This window comes from Gavia stellata, chromosome 2 (assembly GCF_030936135.1).
Source record: "Gavia stellata isolate bGavSte3 chromosome 2, bGavSte3.hap2, whole genome shotgun sequence".
In the NCBI taxonomy this organism is placed as follows: domain Eukaryota; kingdom Metazoa; phylum Chordata; class Aves; order Gaviiformes; family Gaviidae; genus Gavia; species Gavia stellata.
Genome location: NC_082595.1, coordinates 20,974,107 through 21,000,359, shown reverse-complemented (window position 1 = coordinate 21,000,359; position 26,253 = coordinate 20,974,107). Strand labels below are relative to the sequence as shown.

The window sequence follows — 26,253 nt, the reverse complement described above, 5'->3', positions numbered from 1 at the left end:
GTTCAGTATTTTAGCACAGGTATTTGTAATGGTAATCCACTGTTCTTACTGAAGCTGCTGCTGCCGATATCACTGTTATGATACAGGTCATGTATTTCTCTGAAGGTTTTATAAAGATTCAGATTTTCAGAACTAGCTAGCTGCTTTGGGAAATCCACAGCTAGCATCAGAGACATGTTGAGAGCAGTAGATTCGTTACTGTTTTAATTTGGGCTTACAGAAATGGAAGTGACCAACATTTCTGAGCATTTCAATTGTTTTTTAAAGCCACTGTTTCCTGCATGACCATTGGGTTGCTAGATCGCTGATGAGGATTTTAAAAGCCCAGTTTATTTTCAGATAAATAATATTTCTATGGCTTTTTAATGGAGAAAAAAAAATATTCTCATCAGATGACTCGCAATTTAAATGCAGATGCTTTACATCTATGAGAATATTGCATGAGGCTGTATGCCCAATTGTGTGTATTCTGGAGCAGAGAATATATCTTTTTGTAAAGTTGACTGCCCTCTAGTCATAAAAAGTACATCATTGAATGTTATGTGGAATTGGTTATTTTAGTGGTTTTTCTTAATGAAAAGACTTCAGAGAGAAAATCTGTGAGTAGAAAATTTTGATGGGCTGTGTGGGAAACACTTCTCCCATTTCATCACAACTTTCATGATTTAAAAACATGTTCCTTTCTGTAACAGGTTAAATTCATAATCTTTCAGAGTTTTCTATGAAAAATGTGTGAAATTGGGATACTCCAGAATGGGGTAATGTATTTACTGCAGCATCCCATGTTAGTTTGAGAGTCATTGAATGAAAAAGTCATGATCTTACTCTGTGATAGCTTTTAAAATAATTGTACAAAGTAGACCAGCTCCAAAAGAGAGACTGAGAGAGGCTGGCTTTGTATACCCGGGTGTTGAGAGCACTTATCAGAGCTGTGGTAGAATAAGGCTCACATTTCTATTTTGCATTTGAGAGAATATGACCTGAAACAAGATTTCCTACATCCTGAGTATGCATCTGAAGGGACAGGTGTCAAATTTTTTCTGTCTTCCTCCTTTGACCAGAATTCCCACTCTCAGTTGGGTGTTTTTGTGGCAAGTTTTGATACTAGCATTTCTCAACAAAAATTATTTCATCATTCTAAATCCACTCAATTTAATCAGTTTGACCCTTCATCTTTTCTATTACTAAGACACCATCAGAAGACAGTATGCAATTAATGCATACTGTGATTTAATGTATAATTTAATGAATTAATCTGTGGAGTATGTATAGCTAGTATTTTGTGGTTTTACTTTAGATGCTAATCCATTTTAACACCCTGATGTGTTCAAAGCAGAATTTATCAATGCCCCAGTCCGCGCATCTCTTAAGAAGCTGTAAGAAATCACATCGGACACATGGGAGACTAAATCTTTGGTGTTTCATCCCAACATAGCTTTACCTAGAGCAATGAGGACAATGAAGCACTGCCCCCTCAAGACTCCTGAAGGTCTCCTTGTCCCTGACAGAAGCACAGTTATTATCTTTGATGTATTTCTTTTTCATTCTAGTCTTCCTCTAGGACTGCAAAACCTGATGCTGCTGTAGAGCAGCTGCAGAGATCAGAGCAGGTGCTGCTGCCTGACTTCCATTACCTTTTTCTGTAGCAGCTTTATATATGAGATTATTTCCCCTCTCTTCCAGTAGTGATTTGGCTTTTTATGATCCCCATCTTGTTTTTATCCAGCCCACTGAGGTCAGTGGAAAGACTTATTCAATTCAGTGGAATTTGGATCAGGGCTGGTATGAGACCTCTGATGTAGTCAAATGGGATCCTGTGAATGAATGTTGTTACTGGTTGATGCTCTTCTGCTCCTCTAGTACAGGGTGATGAGCTTTATTCCTTTGATTTCAGCAAAAAGAGAATGACAGAAATAGTGATCTTCATTCCTTATGCAATGTAGATGATGATGACAATTTGCATATTTAAATTCATATTCAGAAAGGATATACTGTTTGAAGAGGATTAATGCAAAAAATTATCTTGATATAATGATATATTAAACATAACTGAAGAAAGATGGTAAACTGGAGTGGAAACCTCCTGGGAATAACAACCAGAACATGCTTTTGGGAGAATGCTCAGTCATATTAGCATGCAATGCATAGCTTGTCTTTAAATATTTTTTGTAAAAATGTATATACAATATGAGATTAAATTTATTAGTGGTAGTCATTATATTTTCCACTATGTCAACATATTGCACTTTTAGACTCCTAAAAGGAATATTTTCCCATCCCAAATCTAGCTGCTTTTAAGGAAATCTGCCCTGGTGGAATGGGTTATACGGTTTCTGGCCCTCACAGAAACAAGCTATATCATCACCCTGCAGTTAGAGTACAGCCACCTGTCATTGGCAAGACCCCGATTACTCAACCTGTTGCTAAAGGTACTTCTCCTCCACCTCTCCCAGCAAAGGAAGAGCCAGTGGAGGCACTGACCTTCTCACAGAAAAGTGAGACTGAAATGGCTGTGCAAGAAGGTGAGAGCGGGGAAATTTAGTCTTTCTATATTTCTATGCATGTGTCTTCAGTGGTATGTTTCTTTGCGCAGTAGCTGCATACAGTGCAGGACAAAGAGGTGTCACTTCCCACAGCAGAACGTTCCATGTCGTGAGGTGTATTGTGTCACATGATTTACTTCTGAAATTTTATGTATAGCTCCTACCAGATGCTGAGAACACCATGGAGAGAAAGAGACTGCTTTAATCACATTCATTTTTATGATAAGAAATAATAAATATTTGTTTTAAGACTTCTATAAATATATTTCTAATCTCTAACATACAGAAAAGGACTCAACTCAGGCTTTGATTTACTAGCATTTGGGGTGGCAGAAGCTAAGGGGTTTTCATCATCTTCCTTGTCTACACTCCTGTAGATTAGCACCACCTGATGTGGGCATACATCCCCTTGGTGTGGTCTGCTCTCACCCCTGCAGCTGTGCACTCCCTCGGCGTGACCATGTTGGATCAGCGCCTCTCTGCTGGGCTGTATAATGATTAGTTGACTCCTCTGAGATATTTTTTTCAGACTTTGTTTTCTGCAAGCTCCTCTAAGAACTTGTAGCAGATTAAATTATCGTGAGTCTAAAACAAATGCAGAAGCAAAGAAATGCAAAAAACAGCACTATTATAAATACATTGCCAGCAAACTTGGCATGAACTGAGTTTAGACAACAAGAAATACATTGCTGGAGAACCCTCTGATGATACTGTGTACTTAATAGGTTATTTCCAAGTAGCAGTTATGTATCTGTATGTCAGGCCATGGCCATTATCAGAAAGAGTTTCAGTCAGCTGGCTTTGCAAAATTCTGTGCAACATGGGTTACTTCCAGTTAAAATCACTGCTCTAGTTTTGCTTTCAAAAAGAAAATGGAGCTAAACTGAAGAGAAAAATAAGCCATTCAAATATACTTACAGACTGTGCTGAATTATAAAATCTCACATAAACCTCTGGGCTTTTCTGTGTTACATTTGCTAAAATATTACTTCAGTAATTAGAAAGATTGCCATATTCTAGTAAATCTTAAAACGCAGAGAATCTGGAGAAAAAAGGAATTTTTTTTTAAAATAGAAAACTTTGAAAACTATGCTTATTTTAGGTCAGTAATGACACATACACCTGTTTGAATTTTATATTCCATTTTTGGATATGTTTGCATTTGGAATTTTTGAGGTTTTATTGGATATTCTTCCAGCTCTGATTATCAGCCTCCCCACTAATACTGAAGAAACTAGAGCAAGAAGAGTGATTTTATTTTTTTATTTTTAAACTATCCTGTGGAAAATGTTGATTGTGAAAAGAAAAATATTCTTACAGGTTTTTACAGAAATATATAGATTTTCATCAGTAAAAGACAAATTCAAAAAAGGCAAACTGCAATGGAGAATAAAAACTTATGTGAAATTTCTACCTCTCCTTCCCAGAAAAAAGTCATTTTTGTGGAGGGAAAAAAACCCCAAACCACTTTTGCTTGCTTAAAGAAAAGGCAAATTTCAGAACTTGATTTTTTTTTTTTTAACAATACATTCTTGCAAATTTGTTAATGGTTAGTTATATATCATTATATATCATAATTTACCTTTAAAATAATTACAGATGTTTATATTCCTTGGAGGGAATTTTAAAAGTTTAATCAGTTGAGTTAATAACCTGTGAGTTTCTTGAATTGTTTCTAAGGAAACAATTAAACAATTGAGAAACCTATAAGGCAGCTGAATACTGAGTAAATAATTATAAGCATTGGTCAGTGTGTGGAATCTTATTCTGGTTTCAGGCTAGTTTTTATGCTTGCTTCAGGACCATTACTTCAAGTTTGCACCATTTTGGAATGAGGTTAGAGCCTGAAATTTTTCTGTGATGGCAACAACCATTTTCAGATGTGCTAGTAGTTTTAAATAGAATGTGTAAGTAAATGTTATGTGAAGACTAATTAATTTCCTTTTTTCTTTCTGGTTTTAGTGGCAACTGCAGCCCCTGATCAGGTAAAACATGATGTAAATTATCTAGGAATTAGAATGCAGACCACGTGTGTAAGATGTGATATGTTAAGTCTGAAAAGGATTTAGGATTTATGAGGAACAAACAACTCACTGTGGGCTTGCAGTGCAAACCCTGAGGCAAAAAGAGCTCATGTTGTTAGTATGTACTACAACAGGCAGGTAGTGAGGTACAGGAAAGAGATTACTTTAACCTCTCTTCAGGGCATTGGTGGAGGGTCTACTACTAAATTGTTCTATCCCATTCTGGAGCCTGTTTTTTAAAGAGAATATTGAAAAATGCAGACAGTATGAAGGAGAGCCACAGATACTGACAGCTAGAGAAAATGAATTGGAGAGAAACTATGAAGCTTTGAGAAGCATTTGTGACACCTGCTTAAGAGACTTGTATAAGCCTAAGTTAGTTTCCTAGGGTTTTTTAGCATTGCTGTGTATTCAGTGGAGAATACAGGTCTGTATCTGTGTTAAGTCCCCCATTCTGGAGGTTCCAGGTTCTCTATGCTGAAGATAATGGGATTGTTTTGGAATAACTGCAGCTGTACTTCATGTCATTTTCCTAAAGATTTACTAGCACCTAACACTTTCATGAAAATACGATGATCTGTGCAATAGCTAAGAGAGAACCTTTCACAGTGGTCAAAAACTTAGAGACGTATGTGATTGTATACTTTTGTGTGATGCTGAACTGCAATTAAATACTATTTGTAAGCAATTAAAAAACAGAGGATGGGAGAACTATGGAGGGACAAAGCCAAAGATACAGTTAGAAGCGCTATGAAATGGCTGCTTCAAATCAAATCAATGTTAAATTTTATGCCATTGTGGAAACATAGTATTCTGTTTTCTTTCAGGCTTAAATAGGTGGTAATTAATGATCTGCTATCAAAAGCCACTCATGAGAATGTTAGCAGTTTCTCAAGCCAGGAGTTTGTGGGTTGTTATGATAGCTGAATTAAGAGAATGTTTTCAGAATGTAAATTTTTCATCATTCTTATAGGAATTAGCTTCCCTTGATCAAGAAAAGCAGCCTGATTTAGAGCCTGGGCAGCCTCAGCTTTCTCCTGGAATTTCTACAATTAACCTGCATCCACAGTTTCCAGGTAATTTGTTTTGACTTGGCTTTTAGTATGAGACAGTGCTTACAATTCTTCAAAGAATGGGAAGATAGCAATTGTAACAGAGGTTAATGAAAAATTGATTGCAGCTTCACAACTAATTTTTCCATGAGCAGAATATGGAGAAAAAGAATAAAAATTATGGAAGCTGAAGTGGGAGGAATTGAGAGGTTGGCATTGGCTGGGTGACTTGTTAGGAGGCCAAGACATATTTTAGGCAAAGTGATATCCTGGATTACATACATGAGAATTTTAATGTCAGCAGAGTTGAGGCTTTGTACCCCTTTCAGGAGGAAACTTTACTTAGGTGCCTCCTTGTAGATTTATGCATAACTTTCACTGCAAAAGTTTTACTATTGTGCTTGCTTTCTTTAGCACCTCAGCTTTTTTTCACAAGCAGTAGAATGATGGAAAACCCAATTATACTATTTTTTCTACTCCAGATCTAAGCAGAATAAACTATTGAAAAGCTCTATAGCGTCTGGCTCATTCAGTATCATGTGTGAATTCTTTAAGGGAATTTTTTTTTTTAACGCTTTAAGGGGTTTTTTTTGGAATTGATTGATTTCCATTCCATGTCACACAGTAGTGATTGAGAAAACATCTCCTCCTCTGCCTGTTGAAGTTGCTCCTGAAGTCTCTACTTCAAGTGCAAGTCAAGTAATTGCACCTACTCAAGTTACAGGTATTGTACTTCCTTCTTAGAACTAAAATAAATTAAGAAATGACTGTCATTTCCTGACACTATAACTTGTTCCATGCTACTTCAGAATTATAGTAGTGAAGAGAATGTAGCTGTAGAACAGAAAGGAATACTCTGGGGAGAGATAGAAAGTACAGAACAGCACAGCAATGAGGGTACTGTCAACAGAGCCCCAGGACTGGGCCCTCCCAGGATGTACCTGCCATTTTTGTGCCCACAAATAAATGATAGAAGGAGAAATTAATAATTCCACCTCAGATTACATGATCTGCAACCGAAGTCCAGAACTGAAGACTTCTTGGATATAAGTCAGTTCTTAGACAGTCTGCACATGTGTTCATGAAGTATATGGGATCATGTCCTTTGGATGTAGACTTCATGGAATGTAGATCAGCATGTTCTACAAAAAGCAGATGAGGAATTACTGTAAGATCTATTTTGAAATGTTCTTTTGATGTTTGTGCTTCTTCCTTTTTTGATGTATTAAAGTTGACTTTTCTACATCCATGTGTCAAGAACTGAAAATAACAGAAATGCAAGTAATGCTCCTGTCATAGCTGAAACTTCTTTAAGTGGTGGCTATGTCCAAAAGGCATGAAAATTTCACTTGCTGTCAATTTGAAAACAAAAAGGTGAATGTACTATGTGTGTATACATGAGAGCATTACAATGTCACGTTGGCTAGTCTCTCAGAATTAACACAGGCTTTGAAGTAATAGCAATATCCAGATAAATACTTCAAAATGCAGTTTTGTATATGGTAGAGGTATCTGGGCCTTCCAAGAGGTTTCCCAGTTTGCATTCACAGGGAGAAATTGCACGTGCTTTAACTCTTCAAAGATGGCTTTCCTTCATGCAGGAATGGATTTTTGAGTTGCATGCAACATGCGCAGGGTCTGAGTCACCCAATTGTTTGAAGTACGATTCTGTCTGCAGTTAAATCCTCCTGAATCTACTGTAAGAGTAGAGAAAGTATCCTGTCCTTCTGTAAACATTCAGCTGCCTCCTTCAATTACCTATAATTACAGTTCGTCGATCCCATATGAAAGTTCTACCAATCGTGATTGTCAAACCAGAATTTGGAAGTCAGCTCTGCTGAGACTGTGCCCCTTCTGCCAGCCAGCTCCCTGCTTTCTTACAAGGAGAGGAACTTACCCTGCTGGGAACTCACATCAGTTAGGGGGGAAAAAAAAAATAATAATGGTAGTTTTCCATGGTCTGCTCTTTTTCCTTTCCTCAGGAGAAGGAGTGGAACTAGAAATTGCTGTGTGCTATAAACAAATAAATCAATCTGTTGTTCGGATACAGTTCCAAGTGTTGCTCAGATACTTAAGAGATAGTAAAGTACAAGTGAAGTAAGATTTGTAAGACAAAATCCTAAATTGGATTTAAAAAACTGAATGTAGTTAGAGCTGAGAAGTTTTTGAGTGACTTAATTCTGTACTTTAAGATTTAGTTAAATTTAAATGTAACTTATTTCTAAATAGTCTGGATAAATGATTCTTCTTTACAGATGATAACTTCTTTTTCAGGAATTACAATTTCATGCTGTTGTATAACCTTAGTTTAAATTGCAACTAAACAGAGTCATTAGTATTTTTTGCAGTAACACATATACTTTGAGAATTTCTAAAACTAATGTAAGGGTTTAGCATTCAATTCTGCCCATATCTGAATCTTCTTACCTTACAAAGTACATCCAAGTCATTAACAGATGAGTATTCTATAAAAAAAATCAGAAACTCACTGCATTTATTTTCTTAACCTTCAATGCAAAGGTTAAATTGTATAAATTTTCATTTTATATTATCTTCATTTTAGTTTATTTTTTATGTACCCATTTAGAGATCTTGGATAGGACATGAGAATATGTCACTAGGAAGAGACTAGGTGGTTTCTAGATTCTTCCAGATAAGGTATCCATTACAGAAACTCAGGACTTAAAAACTTGATTTATAGTTGTTTTCAGGCCTGATCTTTCTACTTGGATTACAGAATATTGTGCACTTACTGAACTATGTGGGAGAGTTTAACGTTAAACTTTTTTTTGTTTGCTTAGAAATCAACGAATGTACAGTTAATCCTGATATCTGTGGAGCAGGACACTGTGTTAATTTGCCTGTGGGATACACTTGCATCTGCTACGAGGGGTACAAACTTAACGATCAGCAGACAAAGTGCTCTGGTATGAATGGACGCTTTCAAAAATGTGAAATAACCATGCTATGAAATGCTTGAAATGTGGAGTCTGGTCAGGGGTAATATGCTACAGAGCAGTCAGGAGTTGCTTCCTCTACTGAATGCTTCCAAACTACACAGAAACTAGTTTTTGTATGTCAAATAAAATTTGCCAGCTAGTCTCTGATACAGTCTTTCAGCCGCTCAGAACTGGACATGAATTTAATTAAATTGAATGAAAGCCTTTCCCATTGTAAGATGGGGGAAAAAGTGATTAGGCAGACCATCTCTTCTCAGCTTTATATGAGGTATTTAAAATCGTCACACTGCTAGGAACAAAGAATGACTAAATTAGTGCCTGTTTCTCAGAATGATTTGCCCAGCTACCAGCTCTGCAGCTGGACTAAATCCAGTCATTTTGTTAGGTCTTTTCTTTCAACCTTTTGCTGAAAAGAGAAAATACGTCGTAAACATCCCAGAAGCACATTAGGAAATCTGCAGAGTGAGGTCTTCATCCCATTCAAAGCTAGTAAGTTCTGGAACAGAGGGCTCTGATGAACATGAGGCAGAGCCCAGACTGGCTCTACATGAGCCATTTCAGATTTGGAAGCAGCTGTATTGGTATCTTTCCTTCAGAGTATGCATGTTCCTCTGTAACTTGGATCAGAAAGAGTTTATTACATCATGTTGCCAGATTATATACTATCAACTTCTCATGCTACCAAAAGTTCAGTAACTTCACACTGATATGCATGCTATCAGGTGCAACTACACTATTAAAAAATAATTTACACACATACACAGCCAAATGGCAACTTAAAATCCTTCTGTTTCATCCAAATTGCATTAATGTTCCATGCTTGCAGCTTGTGCTCAGCTTGCACTCAGTGTAGTGATTTGAATAGTAATCACGTCACATTCTTCAGGCCAGTGCAATATTCTTACAGTCTAAGCCAATAAGAGCATTTTTTTCCAGTCAAAACTATTTAAAGCATCTTTTTTGCAGCTCTGAGGGAGAGGAAAACATATACTTTTTCAAATAGTTAGAATAATTGCAACAAGAGTCTTTTCAAAAGCATGGCATAGAATGCACAAAACAAATCACAACTAAATACGTTATTCTACAGTCTTATGTTTTTATTTCTTTTATAGATATTAATGAGTGTAATCAGGCACCCCATCTCTGTTCCCTTGGACGCTGTGAAAATACAGAAGGAAGTTTCCTATGTATTTGCCAAGCTGGATTCATGGCCAGTGAAGATGGAACCGACTGCGTAGGTAATTACCGGTCTCCTCTATAGAAAATAAAAATACAAAAATTAATCAAGAAGCTTATCTAAAATCCCCTAAAGTCCCCTTTTCAGCTTTTTTCCTCAGTGCCATTGGTACTGGACTGATGTCTGGAAGTGTTTTTAACTGTCTCTTACCAGGTATTGTGGTGAGGAAAATATTTGAGTGGCTCCTACTACTTTTCAAAATCATTATTTCTTGAAAAACAAGAATTTATTCCATATCATGCTTGTTTAGGAAAATTGCCATTTAGTAAAAAGACCTGTGGTGGAAAATACAAATACTCAAAACTCTTTCAATCACTAGCAGATGTAACAAACGGTATTTTAAAATATAGCTGCAAACAGCCATGGACTTTGCAGAGTAATGCAAGCAGCCTGAGTTGCCTGTGGTCTTCCTCAGGTTAGAACTGCCTTGGGCACAATATACATGCAGTGACACGCATTGTGTTTGCAACCACAGGGCTGCTCACTGGCTTTCTTCCTACAGCCTGGTTGTTTCTAGATCTCATTCTCTCTGTGATTACAAGCAGTGAGGTAAAGTTGGAACTGCCCAGTAAGAACAGCTGTATGGCTGTGGCTTGCAAACAGCATGAAAATCCAAACTTACTTGCTTGTTTAATTAAAGCAGAGCTTAGGGGAGATGCACGCATTCAGTAATTTCATGGTGAAGCAAAGTTTCTCTTAACTTCTTTTTTTCATCTACAGATTTTGATGAATGTTCAAGACCTCATACTTGCGGGGAAGGCTTTTGTATAAATACTGTTGGCTCGTACAGATGTGAATATTGTGATAGTGGATACCAAATGAACAGGAGAGGTGAATGTGAAGGTAGGTTTGGACTCTTCACCAATAACAATGCAGTAATAGTTGCCAGGCCAAACAACTAATGGGAAGAGCAATTTGTTCACATTGACTGCTGTTTCTGGTCTCAACTGAAAACTTCCCATCTATTTCTTTATTTTTGAAGAAATGTGGCCATTAGATAGAAATATTAAAATAACACAGATTTTTTCATTTTTAACTTAATATTTTTTCTACCTGGTATATGTCTTTTAACTCCTTTCAAACTCCTCAATCTCAAATGCTATTTGATTTGCTTTCAGATCATTTAACTTCCCCCTGTACACCAGCTGAAAATGGCAGAATGTTCAAAAGGACATTGCTTGTTTTGTCTACAGTATGTTCTAGATGATGAAGTGAAGTTACCATTTATTCATATCGCAAAAACAATGCCAAATGTTACCGCTGGTTGGAATGATTAACATTGCCTGCTGTTTAACGGAGGCTTAGCACTGTTGCTTGAGCTGCAAAGGGACAATTCTCAGAGGGTGCAATCTTAAACAAGAAACCTTTCTGAGTACTCTCCAATCTTTTCCGTTATTTGATGTCAGGAACCACAATTCAATTCCTATTATTTAAGATGCTGCAAAGGAGTTGCCCCACTATGGACAGAACTGTCTCGGGACAGCTATTTTAACAGCTCTTGCCATGGAATCTCTTAACTTCATTGTTAGTCCTTCCCTGCATACTTTATCAAGTTTGTGTTTCAAAAAAAAAAAACACCTCTATTTTTTCCTACATTATAACAGGTAGCAAATTATAAGGTGACTTTTTTTTTTAATTTGGAAATATATATCTAGCAAGTATTTCATGTTGCAGGAGATCCTAGGACATCTGACCTTCAAAACTTCACATTATTTTTCAGTGTGATATTTTTGCCTTTTTTGCTGTTATTTTTTCTTTACTCCTTTTCAACTTGAATAGTGAACTAAAAACCACAAACAGCCATTTCGTTTAAACATAGTTTTGTTCATGCTTTAGTCTAAGTTACTTAGGACAAAATAAAATTGCTAACATGTTAGGTTGCCTAGCAAATAAGCAACGTAAAGCTGCTGTGGATATATTCGCTGCTCTGAGCATTGCTAAAAGATTCCTCTTTCTATTCAGACAAATTTTTTTTTTTAATTTAAATAAATGTTTCACACACACTCCACTCTTACAACTACTTTTACCAAATCTTCTCTGTCAGTAGGAAATCTATGATTAAAATAGTCTAGAAATCAGAATATCACAGTGTGCCAAATTGCTTATTAGCTTGTATTTTAAGTAGTGTGATGGTAGTCCTCTATCATTTAACTTAATAATATGTAATTTCTGAAACCAAATTCTCTGTTGAAAGTTATTTAAGGTTGCTTAAGGGAAAAACCCTCCTACACTAAATCCATCAAACCAAGGAAATGACACATTTGGGGAATCATTTCACCATGTCATTACACCTACACATTATAGTCACTCTACTGACAGATTCCAGATTCCACAAATAACTCCTTTCCAACTCCTCCACACTTCAAAAACAAAGGCAAGAATCCTCCATGCTGCACACAATACACCCAGTTTACTTACACTCCCACACCCCATCTTCCTTCTGCCTTCAAGCTATACTCATGCAAGCTCTGTTGTGGGCCTAGCCTGGGAAACATGGAGAGTGCATATATGTTGTTGTTGTAGAGTCTGTTGTTTATGTAGAACAAACAGTGTCATAGGCATAGCTGAACATCACTGCATGCAATTAAGTATTCCTATAAAATTTTCTTGTGATTTTTTTAAGCTTTGCAGCTTTTAGACTTCGTTTTGACTGAAAATTTCTGTACCAAATACATCATTCATGTTGTGTGTTTTGAGGGCAGATACAGTCCAGGCAGTTCTGAGAGCAGGTTTCAGCAGAAGTGGATTTTCTTGTTAATTAAATAAAAAAAATCTCACAGCAGTTTCACTGAGAAACATTTGCAGGTCTACATCGTAGCAACTGAAGAAGCCTGTTGCTGATTTTGTGAGGAAAATATTCTCAGCTGGATAATCATGATTCTGTGAAAAATTGTGATTTGCCCACATCCAGTGAGATATTTGATGCTGGGATGTTCAATTCTCTGAAGGTTGGAGCATTGTCCAGTTAAATTACAAGTGTTGGAGGCTACTTTCCTCTGTGAGCTTGTTCCCAAAACTAGGAGTGAATTATCTCCCTGCTATCTGTGCTGGAGTAGCAGTCCTTAATTGCAGAAGACACAACCGCTAGGCTTGGGGCAGGGAAGGGACAGGAGCTTAGGAAGCTGAGTTTCATTAGTTCTGTGCGCCGTGTGAAGCAAGTATTTGGTAGGAAAGATTATCATTTTTGTGTAATTAAAGACCATATTATAAAATGATACTCAAGTATGGGAGCAGACTGGCGTGAGGCTGCCCACACAGTTTTAATTCCAACATCTTCTAATTATTGGTCACTTGACAGCAACTTGTCTTTGAATGTCGTTTTTGTATGCAGTCTCTTTTAGAGTGCATATATTGCATGTATTGTGGGTTTCTTTGGTGCAGGACAAGAAGTTCTTGGTAGATGCTCAGAGCCTGGACATGAGCTCCATGAGTTTTTCGGGACCTATCTCATGTTTTGTCATGGGTAATCTAGGACCTCTTCTGATGCAACAAGTCCCTCTATCATCCTAAACATTGCCAGCCTCAGTGATGTGTGTGTTGCTTGTGCCTTCTTTCAGATATGATTAACTCCTGTCGTGGTTTAACCCCAGCTGGCAACTAAGCACCACACAGCCGCTTGCTCACTCACTCCCCCCAGGTGGGCTGGGGGAGAGAATCAGAAGGGTAAAAGTGAGAAAACTCGTGGGTTGAGATAAAGACAGTTTAATAGGTAAAGCAAAAGCCGCGCAGGCAAGCAAAGCAAAACAAGGAATTCATTCACCACTTCCCATCATCAGGCAGGTGTTCAGCCATCTCCAGGAAAGCAGGGCTCCATCACGCCTAATGGTTACTTGGGAAGACAAACGCCATCACTCCGAATGTCCCTCCCTTCCTCCTTCTTCCCCCAGCTTTATATGCTGAGCATGATGTCATATGGTATGGAGTATTCCTTTGGTCAGTTGGGGTCAGCTGTCCCGGCTGTGTCCCCTCCCAACTTCTTGTGCACCCCCAGCCTACTCGCTGGTGGGGTGGTGTGAGAAGCAGAAAAGGCCTTGACTCTGTGTAAGCACTGCTCAGCAGTAACCAAAACATCTCTGCTTTATCAATACTGTTTCCAGCACAAATCCAAAACACAGCCCCATACTAGCTGCTATGAAGAAAATTAACTCTATCCCAGCCAAAACCAGCACAACTCCCTACTCCCTGTAAACATCTTTGATTACCATTCACACAATTAAATTTACAGTCCTCATAATACTTACATGCTGCATAACTCTAGGACACTGGAGAATACCAAATTCCTGTTTGCTTTGAGAAGCCAGAGTTACAGTTTTATTGTTGTTGCAATGCACTTCCAAAGCCTCTTAAGACTGACTATAGGAAGAACCTCAGAACACTTCAATATGGTAAAGGGGTGATGTAAGCAAAGTTATTCTTACCTATCTAAGCCAGAAATCTTGTCTGCTGTATGTTATCGAGGGCCTACCAAAGATTCACAGTATAACAGAAAATTCAGATTCAGTTGCATGCACTATGGTCTAATTTATTTCTCAGAGATGCCCCTTCACTAGTACAAATCTGTGCGAACTTGTACCTTCCTGGGTCTCTAACAGATAAAGTACACAACTCTTCTAATGTATTAGTATAACATGAGCACAATCAGAATAACCAGTTGAGTTTATTGTTCAGTGTTTTGTTATGGCTGTGACCGGTATTTCCCTTTATCTTCTCTTTTGAAGACATTGATGAATGCCTGACTCCAACTACTTGTCCAGATGCGCAGTGCATTAATGCTCCTGGCTCTTACCAGTGCATTCTTTGCAGAGTGGGATTCAGAGGCTGGAATGGACAGTGCCATGGTATGTTCAGTACTGTTTGTATCTCCAGTTATAGTTCTTGTTCTGAGATGCTGTATTTCCTATGCCATCAACATTACAACCTGATGACAGCACTGTGCCCTGGGTCCCCATTTCATTCAATAATAATTCAAAATACAAGATTTTTGAAATTACTTTATGTTCACAGACACAGTATATATGAGGAAATCGTGTTTTACTCTATATAAACGAACATTGAATCTAGACTGCAAACAATACAATACAATTACAAAACAAAATTCTTGAAATAGAAAATATAGAATAGGGCTACGAAGACGATTGGGGGACTGGAACATCTTTCTTATGAGGAAAGGCTGAGGGACTAAAGTCTGGAGAAGAGAAAACTGAGGGGGGATCTTATTAATGCTTATAAATACCGAAGGGGTGGGTGCCAGGAGGATGGGGCCAGTCTTTTTTCAGTGGTGCCCAGTGACAGGACAAGAGGTAACAGGCACAGACTTGGTCATAGTAAGTTTCACCTTAACATGAGGAGGAACTTCTTTCCTTTGAGGGTGGTAGAGCACTAGAACACGCTTCCCAGAGAGGCTGTGGAGTCTTCTTCTCTGGAGATATTCAAAACTCACCTGGACGCATTCCTGTGTGCAGGAGGGTTGGACTAGATGATCTCCAGAGGTCCCTTCCAACCCCTATCATTCTGTGATTCTGAACTGAAAGGGATGTATTATTATAAGGGATGTAATTATTATTATTATGAAATGCTAGTAGGCCATTGGTTGGAAGTATTAACAAATAGAAAAACCACGAGAGTGCGAAGACATCAGTGTGACTGGGAGGCTTTTCAATAGGATACGGGAGTTTGCTCACAAAACGTATTAATAAAACTTGCTAATTATCTGTACTTCCAGCAAAACATTCAACACGTCTTAAAACAGCTTGTCTAACTTTAGGTTAGGATTTTAGGACAGATTTCTCACATTATGGTTTTGTCAATTTGTTTTTAAATGCTAGATTTTTTTTTTTTTTTCCGAATCAGTTTTGGCTGTCTGAGATATAGGTGAGAAAAAGCAAATGAATCCATTGTGCAAAAAGAAATGATCTTTTGCAGTTTTGAGTGCCGCTTCCTGGGGCACTACCAGAAACTTAAATTTTACTTCAGTTGTGAAGGATCTGCTGTCTGTTGTCAGTCCTCCTGTCCACTCTGTGTGTAACACATGCCCTATAATTTGTGATGGTTGGAGTATCCATGTTACCTAAACATAGGTGTATAATAACCTACATAGGAGGTGTTTGCATTATTGCTATAGGTCAGATTGGCAGTGTACTTCCATAGCTTATTTCCTAATCGCTCCCAATTGCTGTGATTTGGTTCGGTTCATGAAGCAGTCTAAGAGCATTGTTTTGGTTGAAAGAGCACTGGAAGGTGGGCATCTACTGTGCTGCAGCTGCAAATGGGCTTTTGATGTGGAGCAAGACTAGAGCCAGGTTGCAGTAAAGCACCTGAAAAATGCGTGGTGTAGCTGTCAGAGCCTCACCACTGGTGTTACTGTATAGGTGATACCTTTTTCAACCACCCTATTTTCTAATGAAGGCATATTATAGCAAATTATGTCTGTCTGAGCATCTGCCTGTTACTATATATCGGCATGTCATAGCTGCATTATTTGGTTTTGTCATTTGACTTATTGTGGAGGAATGTATTTCTCAAGTAATTTCATGGATTTTGACAGAGTTATAACAAGCTATGGATTGTTTACAACAAACTGATATGGTTCACTTAGCACATGTTCATGTTCATCTTTGTTTTGCTCCTTCCCACCTGCCTGGATTCTTGCTACCCTTGCAAAGAATGTGACACTTGCACTCTGTTGAGAAAGGTTTCCTCTTATTTAATTCCTTATTTCAAAAATGTGAAGTTGATTTAATTTTGCATTCTTTCACAATAATCAAGCTTGATTTCTATACCTATTCATTAAAATAGCCTGGTTGAAAATGCCATGGCATGACTTTCACTTGTTTCATTCTTGCTAACCAGGTTAGTAGGAGTAGAATGAAAGAAAAGAAGTCACTGCTCTGCTCAGATTTACAAACAAAACTAAGTCATGTAAGGGATGGGTCTTGGTTCCAAGTTGCTGATACTTTTTTCCCTTGTATTACTGCATGTAGTTTCCCTTTTTTTCCTTTGTTTTATGAAATGTTCTAAGCCTAGACATCTCACTCACATCATTAGTGATGTGATCGGTCTTCATTTTCTGTTTGTCCTAGGCTTACATCATGTTGGAAATGAGCCATACACATTCTAGAATATGTAATGCAGACAGAGTTTGTTTTAAATCTGTAGCTTTGCAATATGGTACAATTTAAATACACTGGAAAGGACAATATTTCCCAAGTTATCTATGAAGGTATTTAAGTCCATTGTTCCATGAATTAATTTATTTCTGCTGTTATTTTAGGTCAGTTGCAGCTGTGCTAGTTTTCCCCAGTGCTGTTTTCAGTAATTTTTTTTACCTTGGCTCATTCCTCTGTCTGTACTTGATGCCCTAAAAAATCTAGTGTAACAATTCTACAGTTCCTTGATGCTACTGATATTGTAATCTTCCGGGATTTAAAGCCAGGAACATAGCTACTTTTGTTCAATAAAAGCAAGTCAATCAGTTCACTTCAGACTTATGTAGATTTAACTGCAGTTTAGGTGGGACTATCCAATGTGAGATGCATATTGGAAGAAATTAAAAATGGCACCCGCACACCCTGCCACTTCATTGTCTTGAAATTGCTACTGTCCCAGGTCCCTCAGTGCATTTCTGTTGTACAGGGACTATTCAAAATATTTTTTTTTTTAAAGTTTACTTTCGGTCACGTGTTTTTTTCATCTTTCTCTCTCCACATTTGCTCATTCAAATAAAGTGATCTATCTGATATATAATGAAAATAAAGTAGTATGTGAATCTAGAGCACACTTCTGTGTATTGACAAATAAATGAAAAAAATTAGGTTGACAAAACTTTCTAGACCGCTTCATCCTCATGGTTATCACTGTGGTGGATTTTGCAGCTGTGTTGTTAACAATATTCAGCTTGTACAGCATTAGGGACCTATAATACAGAGGTCAGCAGAGCTGATCCATATACCTCAAGCCCTACTGTAAGGAGCTTCAACAGAATCAGTTAAAGCTCTGGACTTCATCTCAGAAGACTTAGGTTCTGTTCCTGGCTTTTCTGCTGGCTTTATGGGAAAGTGTCTTGACCTTCGAGTCCCATCCAAATATCAGAAATAATATTGCAGGCTTCGTTTTCAAGTAGCTTGGAGATAACTAGATTAAAATGAATCTGTTAGAAGCAGATTTGTTACTCAGTTGGAAATTTGCATGCCTGACTGCTGAATTAGGTTATCTGTGTTTTAAGAAATTCTTGAATTTGAGCATTGATCATATACATTGAGAGCAAAGGTTGTGTTTTGCTGAGTGAGCACATTTTGCAACAGTAGGGATCTGAGAAATGAGTCTTGCAGAAGGGTGTAAGTAGTATTGCCTACTGAATTGCCATAGTAGAGCACCTATGGATCTGTGCTGTTATCTCTTGGGAGGATGCCACTTCAAGTTCTTGGCCAGGCTGCAGCAGAGCATCTTATTTACAGTTAGAGGCTCAAGTGAGGAAACAAGAATTGCAGGTAATTTGAAATATGGACAATAATGGTGATTTCGTTTGTGTCTGGGGAGAGGTGGGCTTTGTCAAAGTCAGGTTGTACAGGAGCTTGTAAAGAGCCAAGAATGATAAATATACATGAGGAAAATAATTACTGCAGATAGTCACAATAGGTAATAAGAGCTATGATGATGAGTTAAAGACCTCTAATCTTTTTCCAGCTCTCTCTCTGTGCTACAACTGCCTAAATACCTCAAGTGCTTCAAATAATCAGTAGTTTTACTCTTTTATGTTGACAGATTTTGTGTGCTTTGTGGTGGCAAAAGACAGCATAATTGGGAGTAATATGATTTCGGGCACATAAAAGCAAATAAGGTGTAATTCTTTTTCTGCATCAGTGAAGCTAAAAATACAGCTTTTTCCATGCAAACAGGGACATTCGCTTGCTGTTAACTACATCCCCCAAATAAATAAATAAATTAAATTTGAAAATTAACCTTTTATTTTTTTAAGTGAAAACCTGTGGTGGGTTGACCTTGGTGGGACACCAGGTGCCCACCAAAGCTGCTTTATCACTCCCCTTCCTCAGCTGGACAGGAGAGTGAAAATATAATGAAAGGCTCGTGGGTCGAGATAAGGACAGGGAGATCACTCACCAATTACTGTCACAGGCAAAACGTACTCGACTTGAGGAAATTAGTTTAATTTATTACCAATCAAATCAGAGTAGGATAATGAGAAATAAAACCCAATCTTAAAAATCACCTTCCCCCCATCTCTCCCTTCTTCCCGGGCTTAACTTCACTCCCAATTTTCTCTACCTCCTCCTCCCCCAGCAGCGCAGGGGGATGGGGAATGGAGGTTGCAGTCAGTTCATCACACCTTGTCTCTGCCACTCCTTCCTCCTCAGGGGGAGGACTCCACACACTCTTCCCCTGATCCAGTGTGGGGTCCCTCCCATGGGAGACAGTCCTCCATGAACTGCTCCAACGCGAGTCCTTCCCACGGGCTGCAGTTCTTCACAAACTTCTCCAGCGTGGGTCCCTTCCACGGGGTGCAGTCCTTCAGAAACAGACTGCTCCAGCGTGGGTCCCCCGTGGGGTCACAAGTCCTGCCAGCAAACCTGCTCCAGCGTGGGCTCCTCTCTCCACGGGTCCACAGGTCCTGCCAGGAGCCTGCTCCAGCGCGGCCTGCCCACGGGGTCACAGACTCCTTCGGGCATCCCCCTGCTCTGGTGTGGGGTCCTCCACGTGCTGCAGGTGGATATCTGCTCCGCCATGGACCTCCGTGGGCTGCAGGGGCACAGCCTGCCTCACCGTGGTCTTCATCACGGGCTGCCGGGGAACCTCTGCTCAGCACCTGCAGCACCTCCTCCCCCTCCTTCTTCACTGACCTTGGTGTCTGCAGAGCTGTGTCTCTCACACATTCTCACTCCTCTCTCTAGCTGCAATTGCACAGTTACTTTTTTCCGCTTCTTAAATATGTTATCAGAGAGGTGCTACCACCATCGCTGATGGGCTCAGCCTTGGCCAGCGGCGGGTCTGTCTTGAAGCCGGCTGCATTGGCTCTGTCGGACACAGGGGAAGCTTCTAGCAGCTTCTCACAGAAGCCACCCCTGTAGCCCCCTCCCCGCTACCAAAACCTTGCCACACAAAATACCAATACAAAACCACTTCTAGAAAGAAGACAATATTGATTATTTTAGAATACTGAATTCTGGCTGGGTTTATAACGAAAGATGCTATTTATTTATATGTTTGCTTTTTTCTTTGTTGATTTATACAAATTGCATTCAGAAGGAATTCTTGACAATGATTCTTAAACAGTAACATAGCAATTTTCATGTTGGCTAAAGAGAGTGGCCCATCTAGTTAATACCCTTCTTTCAGAGAATGATGAAAGTAGGTGTCTATGGGATAGCTTATAGAAAAAAGGTTTCTTTCAAGTCCTTCTGTAAATAAAGACTAGTTTGTGACCAGGAAGAGAGATGTTGCTTCTAAAACTTTTGTTATAAGGGCATAATTCGGTGGAGTTCCTTGTTGCCTGTATAGAGTAGCCTTACAAAGGGACCTGCGTGAAGTGCAGAAACCCCCTTGAAATTCCTCAGGTGTCCGCTAAGTCCTTTAGAACCTGTTCCCTTTAAGTCCATTTGAAAAACATAGACTATGAAGGTCGTGTACATGTGTTTGATACAGTCTTTAGTTCTGCATTGGAGAACTCCTCTAAATCCTGTACGTTAATTGACCTAGCTTTAAAAAACAGCAAACACTCAACAGTAGAAAATGTGGTTGAGGTCTGTTCTAGCTTCCGAGAGGACCTGCTTGTTCCTCGCACCTGTGGATAAGCTCCAGGTGAACAAGCGGAGGCAGCAGGTCGGGGGATTCTGATCAGAGCACATGTTTTAAAAATGGTTTCAGAGAGAACAGCTTCTAACACAGCCTTGCCAGCATGAGCTGTGTCTGCCTTTCTGGACTGTTCCTTGCATAGCAGAAGGAATAGTGACAACGGTTACAAGGTATTGGCAGCTGCTAGTGCTTTTATCATAGGTACGTATCCGAAGAGTAAATCTGTGTAATGCAAGAATGAACGTGCCAGAACTTGCTGACCTCTTACCTATACTAAAACTGCACTGGTTTAAGCTGTGGGAAAAGTATGGGCAAAATAATCTTATTCAGGTAAGGATGATGTGGACACAGTTAGTTCATAATGCAACCCCTATTTAAAAAAAAAGAAAAGGAAGAAAAAGGTTTGTTAGCCTAAACTGCAGCCCTTGCAGTACTGGAATGAAAGCATCATTTTAGTCATGTGGGCTCTGAGTATAGTTGAGTGTTTCGGGCACAAGCCAGCTCAAATTCAAATCCTTTTTTTAAAATCAGAATTGCTGCAGAATTGTCAAGGTCAAAAAATACAGGAAAAGTGATTATAATCATACAGATGGCAGAATTTGAATAAATTCCCAAGCCTAACTGAAGGATGGTTGTATCCAAATTAATTATACGCTTATGATTTCTTTGTATTCACAGATATAGATGAATGTCAGTATGGCAATCTCTGTACAAATGGACATTGTGAAAATATGGAGGGGTCTTTCAGATGTATTTGTGGCCAAGGTTTCAAACTCTCTGCATCAGAGGATCAGTGTGAAGGTAAGAAAGAATATGGTTAAAATTCATAAGGTAGCACTTACATTTTAGATAATATTTTTCGTCTAATGTTGTTTCTTCATTAAAAGAAATACTAAATATGCAACACTGAGGCTAAATAACCAAAAATGTAATAATATATATTTTTATTTTATGACTTCCATGGTCACATTGTAGATTTTTACATTTGTTATAAAGCTAATCAAGAATGTGTAGTAATATTTATATTGCTAAATTTGAATTTCTGCAAAATCCTTGGCATTTTTGTCATTTTGGAGGTTTGAGGACAGTGGCTTTTGCTGCCTTAATTGCTTTTCTTTCTATCTTCTTTTCTTTTGTGTCGGTGAGTCGAATCAAAGAAAATGAGGCTGCACCCTCTTGGAACCCAGCAGTGTCAGTTACCACTGTGCTGATGCCTGCATTGGTGTCACTGCATTTCAAGTAGTACATTTAGTAGAGAGTTCGGTGTTGTATTTCTAAGAATGGTACTGGTACCTCCAAAATACCAGGTTCTACATTTCCTCCACATCTAAAATTCCCACCAGGACTGCTCCAGTAGGACAAATTGGATCTGAAGTCAGAGCAGAGTAGTCTGAGAGAGAACCTAGAGTGTGTCCGGGAGGTATGAATATCCCTCTCCTTAGGGAGAGGGGGCTTCTTGAAACCTCTCCCAAAAGGTGAACATCTGGGAGAATGTCTCCAAACTGTGGAAGCACGCAGAAACCTGAATGTTTCTTGTCAGTTGTTGGTTTTAATTCTCCCCCGCCCCCCGCTTCCGTAAGTGTCTGTATATCGCACCGAACACTTTCAGACTTCTGAGTGCTAAAAATAATACAGTAAAACTAAATGATCGTTCATGTAAATCTGTCAGGAAGTTTGAAACAAAACATCAGTTTAAGTGTCTTGAGTGAGTTAAATGTGCTGTCTAGGATGCACAGCAGGCTGGTCTTGGGGAAAGTATGTAGACAAAGTTTGACTGCTTCCTGTGAGCCTTTCATGGAAAAGGACCCTTGCCAAGCTAAGCTGGCATGTGCAGACTGTTCTTCTTAAAGTGCACCCTTCTAAAGTAAGGACCCGTACATGTGCCTAGATGCTTCATATAGCCCCACAGATTTTGGTGATCCTTAAATTCAAAACTTCTGTGGTCGCAGGGGACCATTACTTAAGAGGTCAGACTACATAGCCATAACACAGACCTGAAAAACCTCATTGAGTAACTTTCTCGTGTTTGAATTTGAGTATATTTTCAGAAAGACATTCAGCCATGCCTAAATCCTAGAAGTGACTAAGAACCTACCATGTCAATTCATTTACTGTTTCTTAATGAGTATTTTATAAATAAGGGAGGGAAAACAAGTTTCCTAGCTCAAACAAGACATGTGCTATGTTCTGAATTCAAAGTGCCACTCCCCTCCAATATTTTGAGCTTTTCATAGGAAAATTTAAGTTTGATGTTAAAGTCCATCTGTTAACCCAGGCTGACCCCAGTTTATGAGAACTGAAGCGCTGAGGGATTAGCAGTGGTTATGGAAGCAAAGAGACATTTCCGCATACTTAGAGGATTAATACTGCTACAAGGCAAGTATTTAAAAGAGCCTTAAGGTACAACTTAATACGGGAACAGCCTCTCAGTGTGCATCTGAAAACCACACCCTGTTAAAAGGTAGTGATCCTGCTGGAAAGTTTTTTGTGGGTTTTGCTGACTCACTGGAGCAGCTGACTTGTTACCTTTGCCAGATATAAAAGAAACAAAAGCAGCTCTCAGGCAGCATGTGTGTATTTGTGTGTCTGTGTGTACCCGTTTGTGCACTGATCAATATATTGACACTACAAGAGAGAATGCTAAATGCAGTCATCTCAAGGAAAACATCCAGTCTGCAATTTCATGTATTTTTATGCATTACATTGACTGTCTGCATTCATTAATAAACAAGAACAAAGGAAGCAGTACTGGATATTGACACTCTGCTTTGCTGTTTTGTTCAGAATTGGTTATTGCACCATTTGATTAGTAATTGTTATTTTCAGATGTGTTATGTTTTCACTGTCTCTACTGCTACAGATATAGACGAATGCCAGCACCGATCACTCTGTACGAATGGACGCTGCAGAAACACAGAAGGATCTTTCAGATGTATTTGTAGCCAAGGCTACACATTATCATCTACTGGAGATCAGTGTGAAGGTAAGCTTGTGGACTTAAGCTACCAATTTATTTTTTTCAATAAGACCTTGAGTATTTAAGCTATAGACATGAACTCTTTTGAGAATGGGGCAGAAGGATATCTTGCTCCTCTTTCTTTCTCAATACTTTACTGTCAATCATTCAACAGTCCCCACCTACACAGCCACATATTTAATGGATTCTTAGAAATAGTTCCTCTCATCTTCCCACATACAAGAAATCAGCACATGTGTTTCCAACAGTAAGATTGGAAGAGCAGTTGACATTGTTACCAAAAACAATCAAGCCTTTCCAAACCTTGTTGCTCAAATTCTGACACAGAGTTCTGTATTACAAAAGCTTCTACCAGCATACACTGTTCACATGGGGGCCTGCTAAGTTAAAACTTCTTCTCCAGCTGTTTTTGGGAACCTGTAGCCAGCCACCACAATCCCACATGTGCACTCAGAGGAGAAAATATGTAGTATAAGATGAGCTCCAGGGGGATCTGTTGGAGCTCACAGCTTTCACCACCTCAAAAGGCAGTCTACATACTGAGCTTGTGAAAACAAAAATAAGAAATGAAAGATGTACAGTAAGTGTAGGGAGAAATGCTGTGTTATAGAAAACAGGAAGATTCTACAGTCTCTCAAGTAGAATGATTTAATTGTCCAGGAATTGGCAAACAGATTCTTTTTTTCTAGTGAATTATTTCAAAGCTACTCCCTCTCCTCCATCATTGGCTATACCACCTGATAGGGTACATCTGCTGCACTACTCATGGTCAACTTGAGCATGTGAGATTACTTACTAGCGAGCGCCAGATAAGATTGTACCTCAGTTGCTTCCTTATCTCACCCTAGGGGGGAAAATCTCTCACTTAGGTCTCACCATACGTGTGGTATTAGCACATAAAAACTTTCCAGTCTCTGATGTGCTTTCTGTAGCTGCTGATACCATGGAAGACACAGCTCCTTACTGCTGTTCTACCTAATAGTGTTCTGCTGGTAGGTTATCCTCCACACAGTACTCTAGGAGGCAGTTCCCACTTTCTCACCCACAGCAATAGGTCAGGAATCTTCCTTTTCAAGTGATCCAGGCAGAAGAGCAGTTCCCCCTGAGCCAACCAAATGCTGTCTTCTCAAGACAAACCCGTAATACCAGGCCAGACTTCATCAGCAATGACGATACTGGATTGTCCCCATTTAATGAGTGACAGCATCTCTTTAAGTTCTCACCGACAAGGAATAAGGATAGCTTATAAAATCTCCTCAGCACACTGATTGTCTTTGGTACTGACCTGTTTGGAGAATCTGGTCACAGAAGAACTTAACAAGATCTTCTCAGAGCTCCTGGTGAATACCAGCATCACTTGCATCAGCTTCAAGAAATGTGGGCTGATGATGCAGGGCACTAGAAACTCATGTCAAAGAATTTTGCTCTCACCTGGCTTCAAGATCTTCATGAGTTGCAACAGATGCAGAGATACTGTGTCAAGAATCAAAGAAAAATGTGGTGGAAGGGATCGCTGGTCCACCCTGCCTCCCAAAGGCAGAACAAACCATACGGTGTCATTCTTGACAGGTACTCATCTAACCTGCTCCGAGTAGGCTTCAGCGGATGAGATTCCAAATATCTCTTCAAGCATCCTGTGCCAGTGCTTTGCTATTCTTGTGTTAGACTTTCTTTTTCCCCAAATGTGTGATGGTAATCTTCTGTTGCTGCAGTTTAATTTATGAGTTTTTACCTTGTCCACCTTAAACAAGAAAAAGTTCTTTCTTTCCTCTGCATAGCAGAGAGGGAGATGGTGAGAGAGTGGGATGCATAACCCTTTCAAGCATTTTGGTTCCTTCAGCAAGAAGCCTTACAAACCATCAAGTCTGCAGAGAGAGATTTTGAATTAGTAAATGCTGTTAGCAGAGTGTGAGCATATGAAATGGTGAGTTAAACCATCTTGTAGTGAAGAAGAGCAAACGAAATATAGAAATTAATTTAAATCCATTGTAGTTGAGGACCAAATGTTTTCCAGAACTTCTCTTCAGACAGTTTTGGTGCATTTCATATAGCCCAAGAAGTTATGGTAACTGTTGCTGCTCTCCATCACTATGCAATGGCCTGTCAGGACAGGTCCATGCTTTATCTTCATCTCTTCCTTGTTCCTGTTCAAGGGCAATTTTCAAGAAAAAATAATTTCAGAAGATCTCAAGACAAAAGAAGAGGAATTGGATCATACAAAGAAAAAGGGTAAGGCCATTCCCTCACCCCAGGGTCTTCGTCTCATTTGCAAGAGTCTGTAACCAAATCTACAGCTTCTCTACCTAGTGACAGAGTGGTTAATTCTGTAGAGACAGTTTGTTCACTGAAGATTTTCATAAATATTAAAAGTTCTACACAAAATCTATTCATCTACTGAAGCAGAAGAAATTCTTCTGTGCTTGCATTATCTCCCTTCAATATTTTTCTGAAGTACAGGGTATTACGGACTGCTTTTCACACCTTGGAAACTAAGTTTGAACAGACTGTGCTTGTTCTGCTGTCAGTAAGAATGCTTTGTGCAACTGCTTTATCTGCTATACATTTACCTCTCTTGTTTTTCCTCACCTTGTGATGTAATTATTTTTGAAGGTTCCTTGAAGTATTCAGTGCACGCTTAGGGAATTTGGTTGATT

The 26,253-nt window shown here is 39.0% G+C and overlaps 1 protein-coding gene across 7 annotated transcripts in view; it reads left to right on the top strand.

Moving 5' to 3' along the window:
* LTBP1 (latent transforming growth factor beta binding protein 1) overlaps positions 1-26,253 on the top strand; it is a 205,301-nt gene that overhangs the window by 129,801 nt on the left and 49,247 nt on the right. For 3 of the 7 annotated variants that reach the window (XM_059835783.1, XM_059835789.1, XM_059835785.1), the window contains 10 exons: positions 2,289-2,522; positions 4,506-4,528; positions 5,541-5,643; positions 6,245-6,343; positions 8,421-8,546; positions 9,692-9,817; positions 10,537-10,659; positions 14,535-14,654; positions 21,301-21,423; positions 23,483-23,605. In XM_059835783.1, coding sequence (XP_059691766.1) covers positions 2,289-2,522; positions 4,506-4,528; positions 5,541-5,643; positions 6,245-6,343; positions 8,421-8,546; positions 9,692-9,817; positions 10,537-10,659; positions 14,535-14,654; positions 21,301-21,423; positions 23,483-23,605 — 1,200 coding nt within the window. The remainder of the gene's footprint in view (positions 1-2,288; positions 2,523-4,505; positions 4,529-5,540; positions 5,644-6,244; positions 6,344-8,420; positions 8,547-9,691; positions 9,818-10,536; positions 10,660-14,534; positions 14,655-21,300; positions 21,424-23,482; positions 23,606-26,253) is intronic. The other 4 variants (XM_059835788.1, XM_059835786.1, XM_059835787.1 and 1 more) reach the window with 3 other exon arrangements.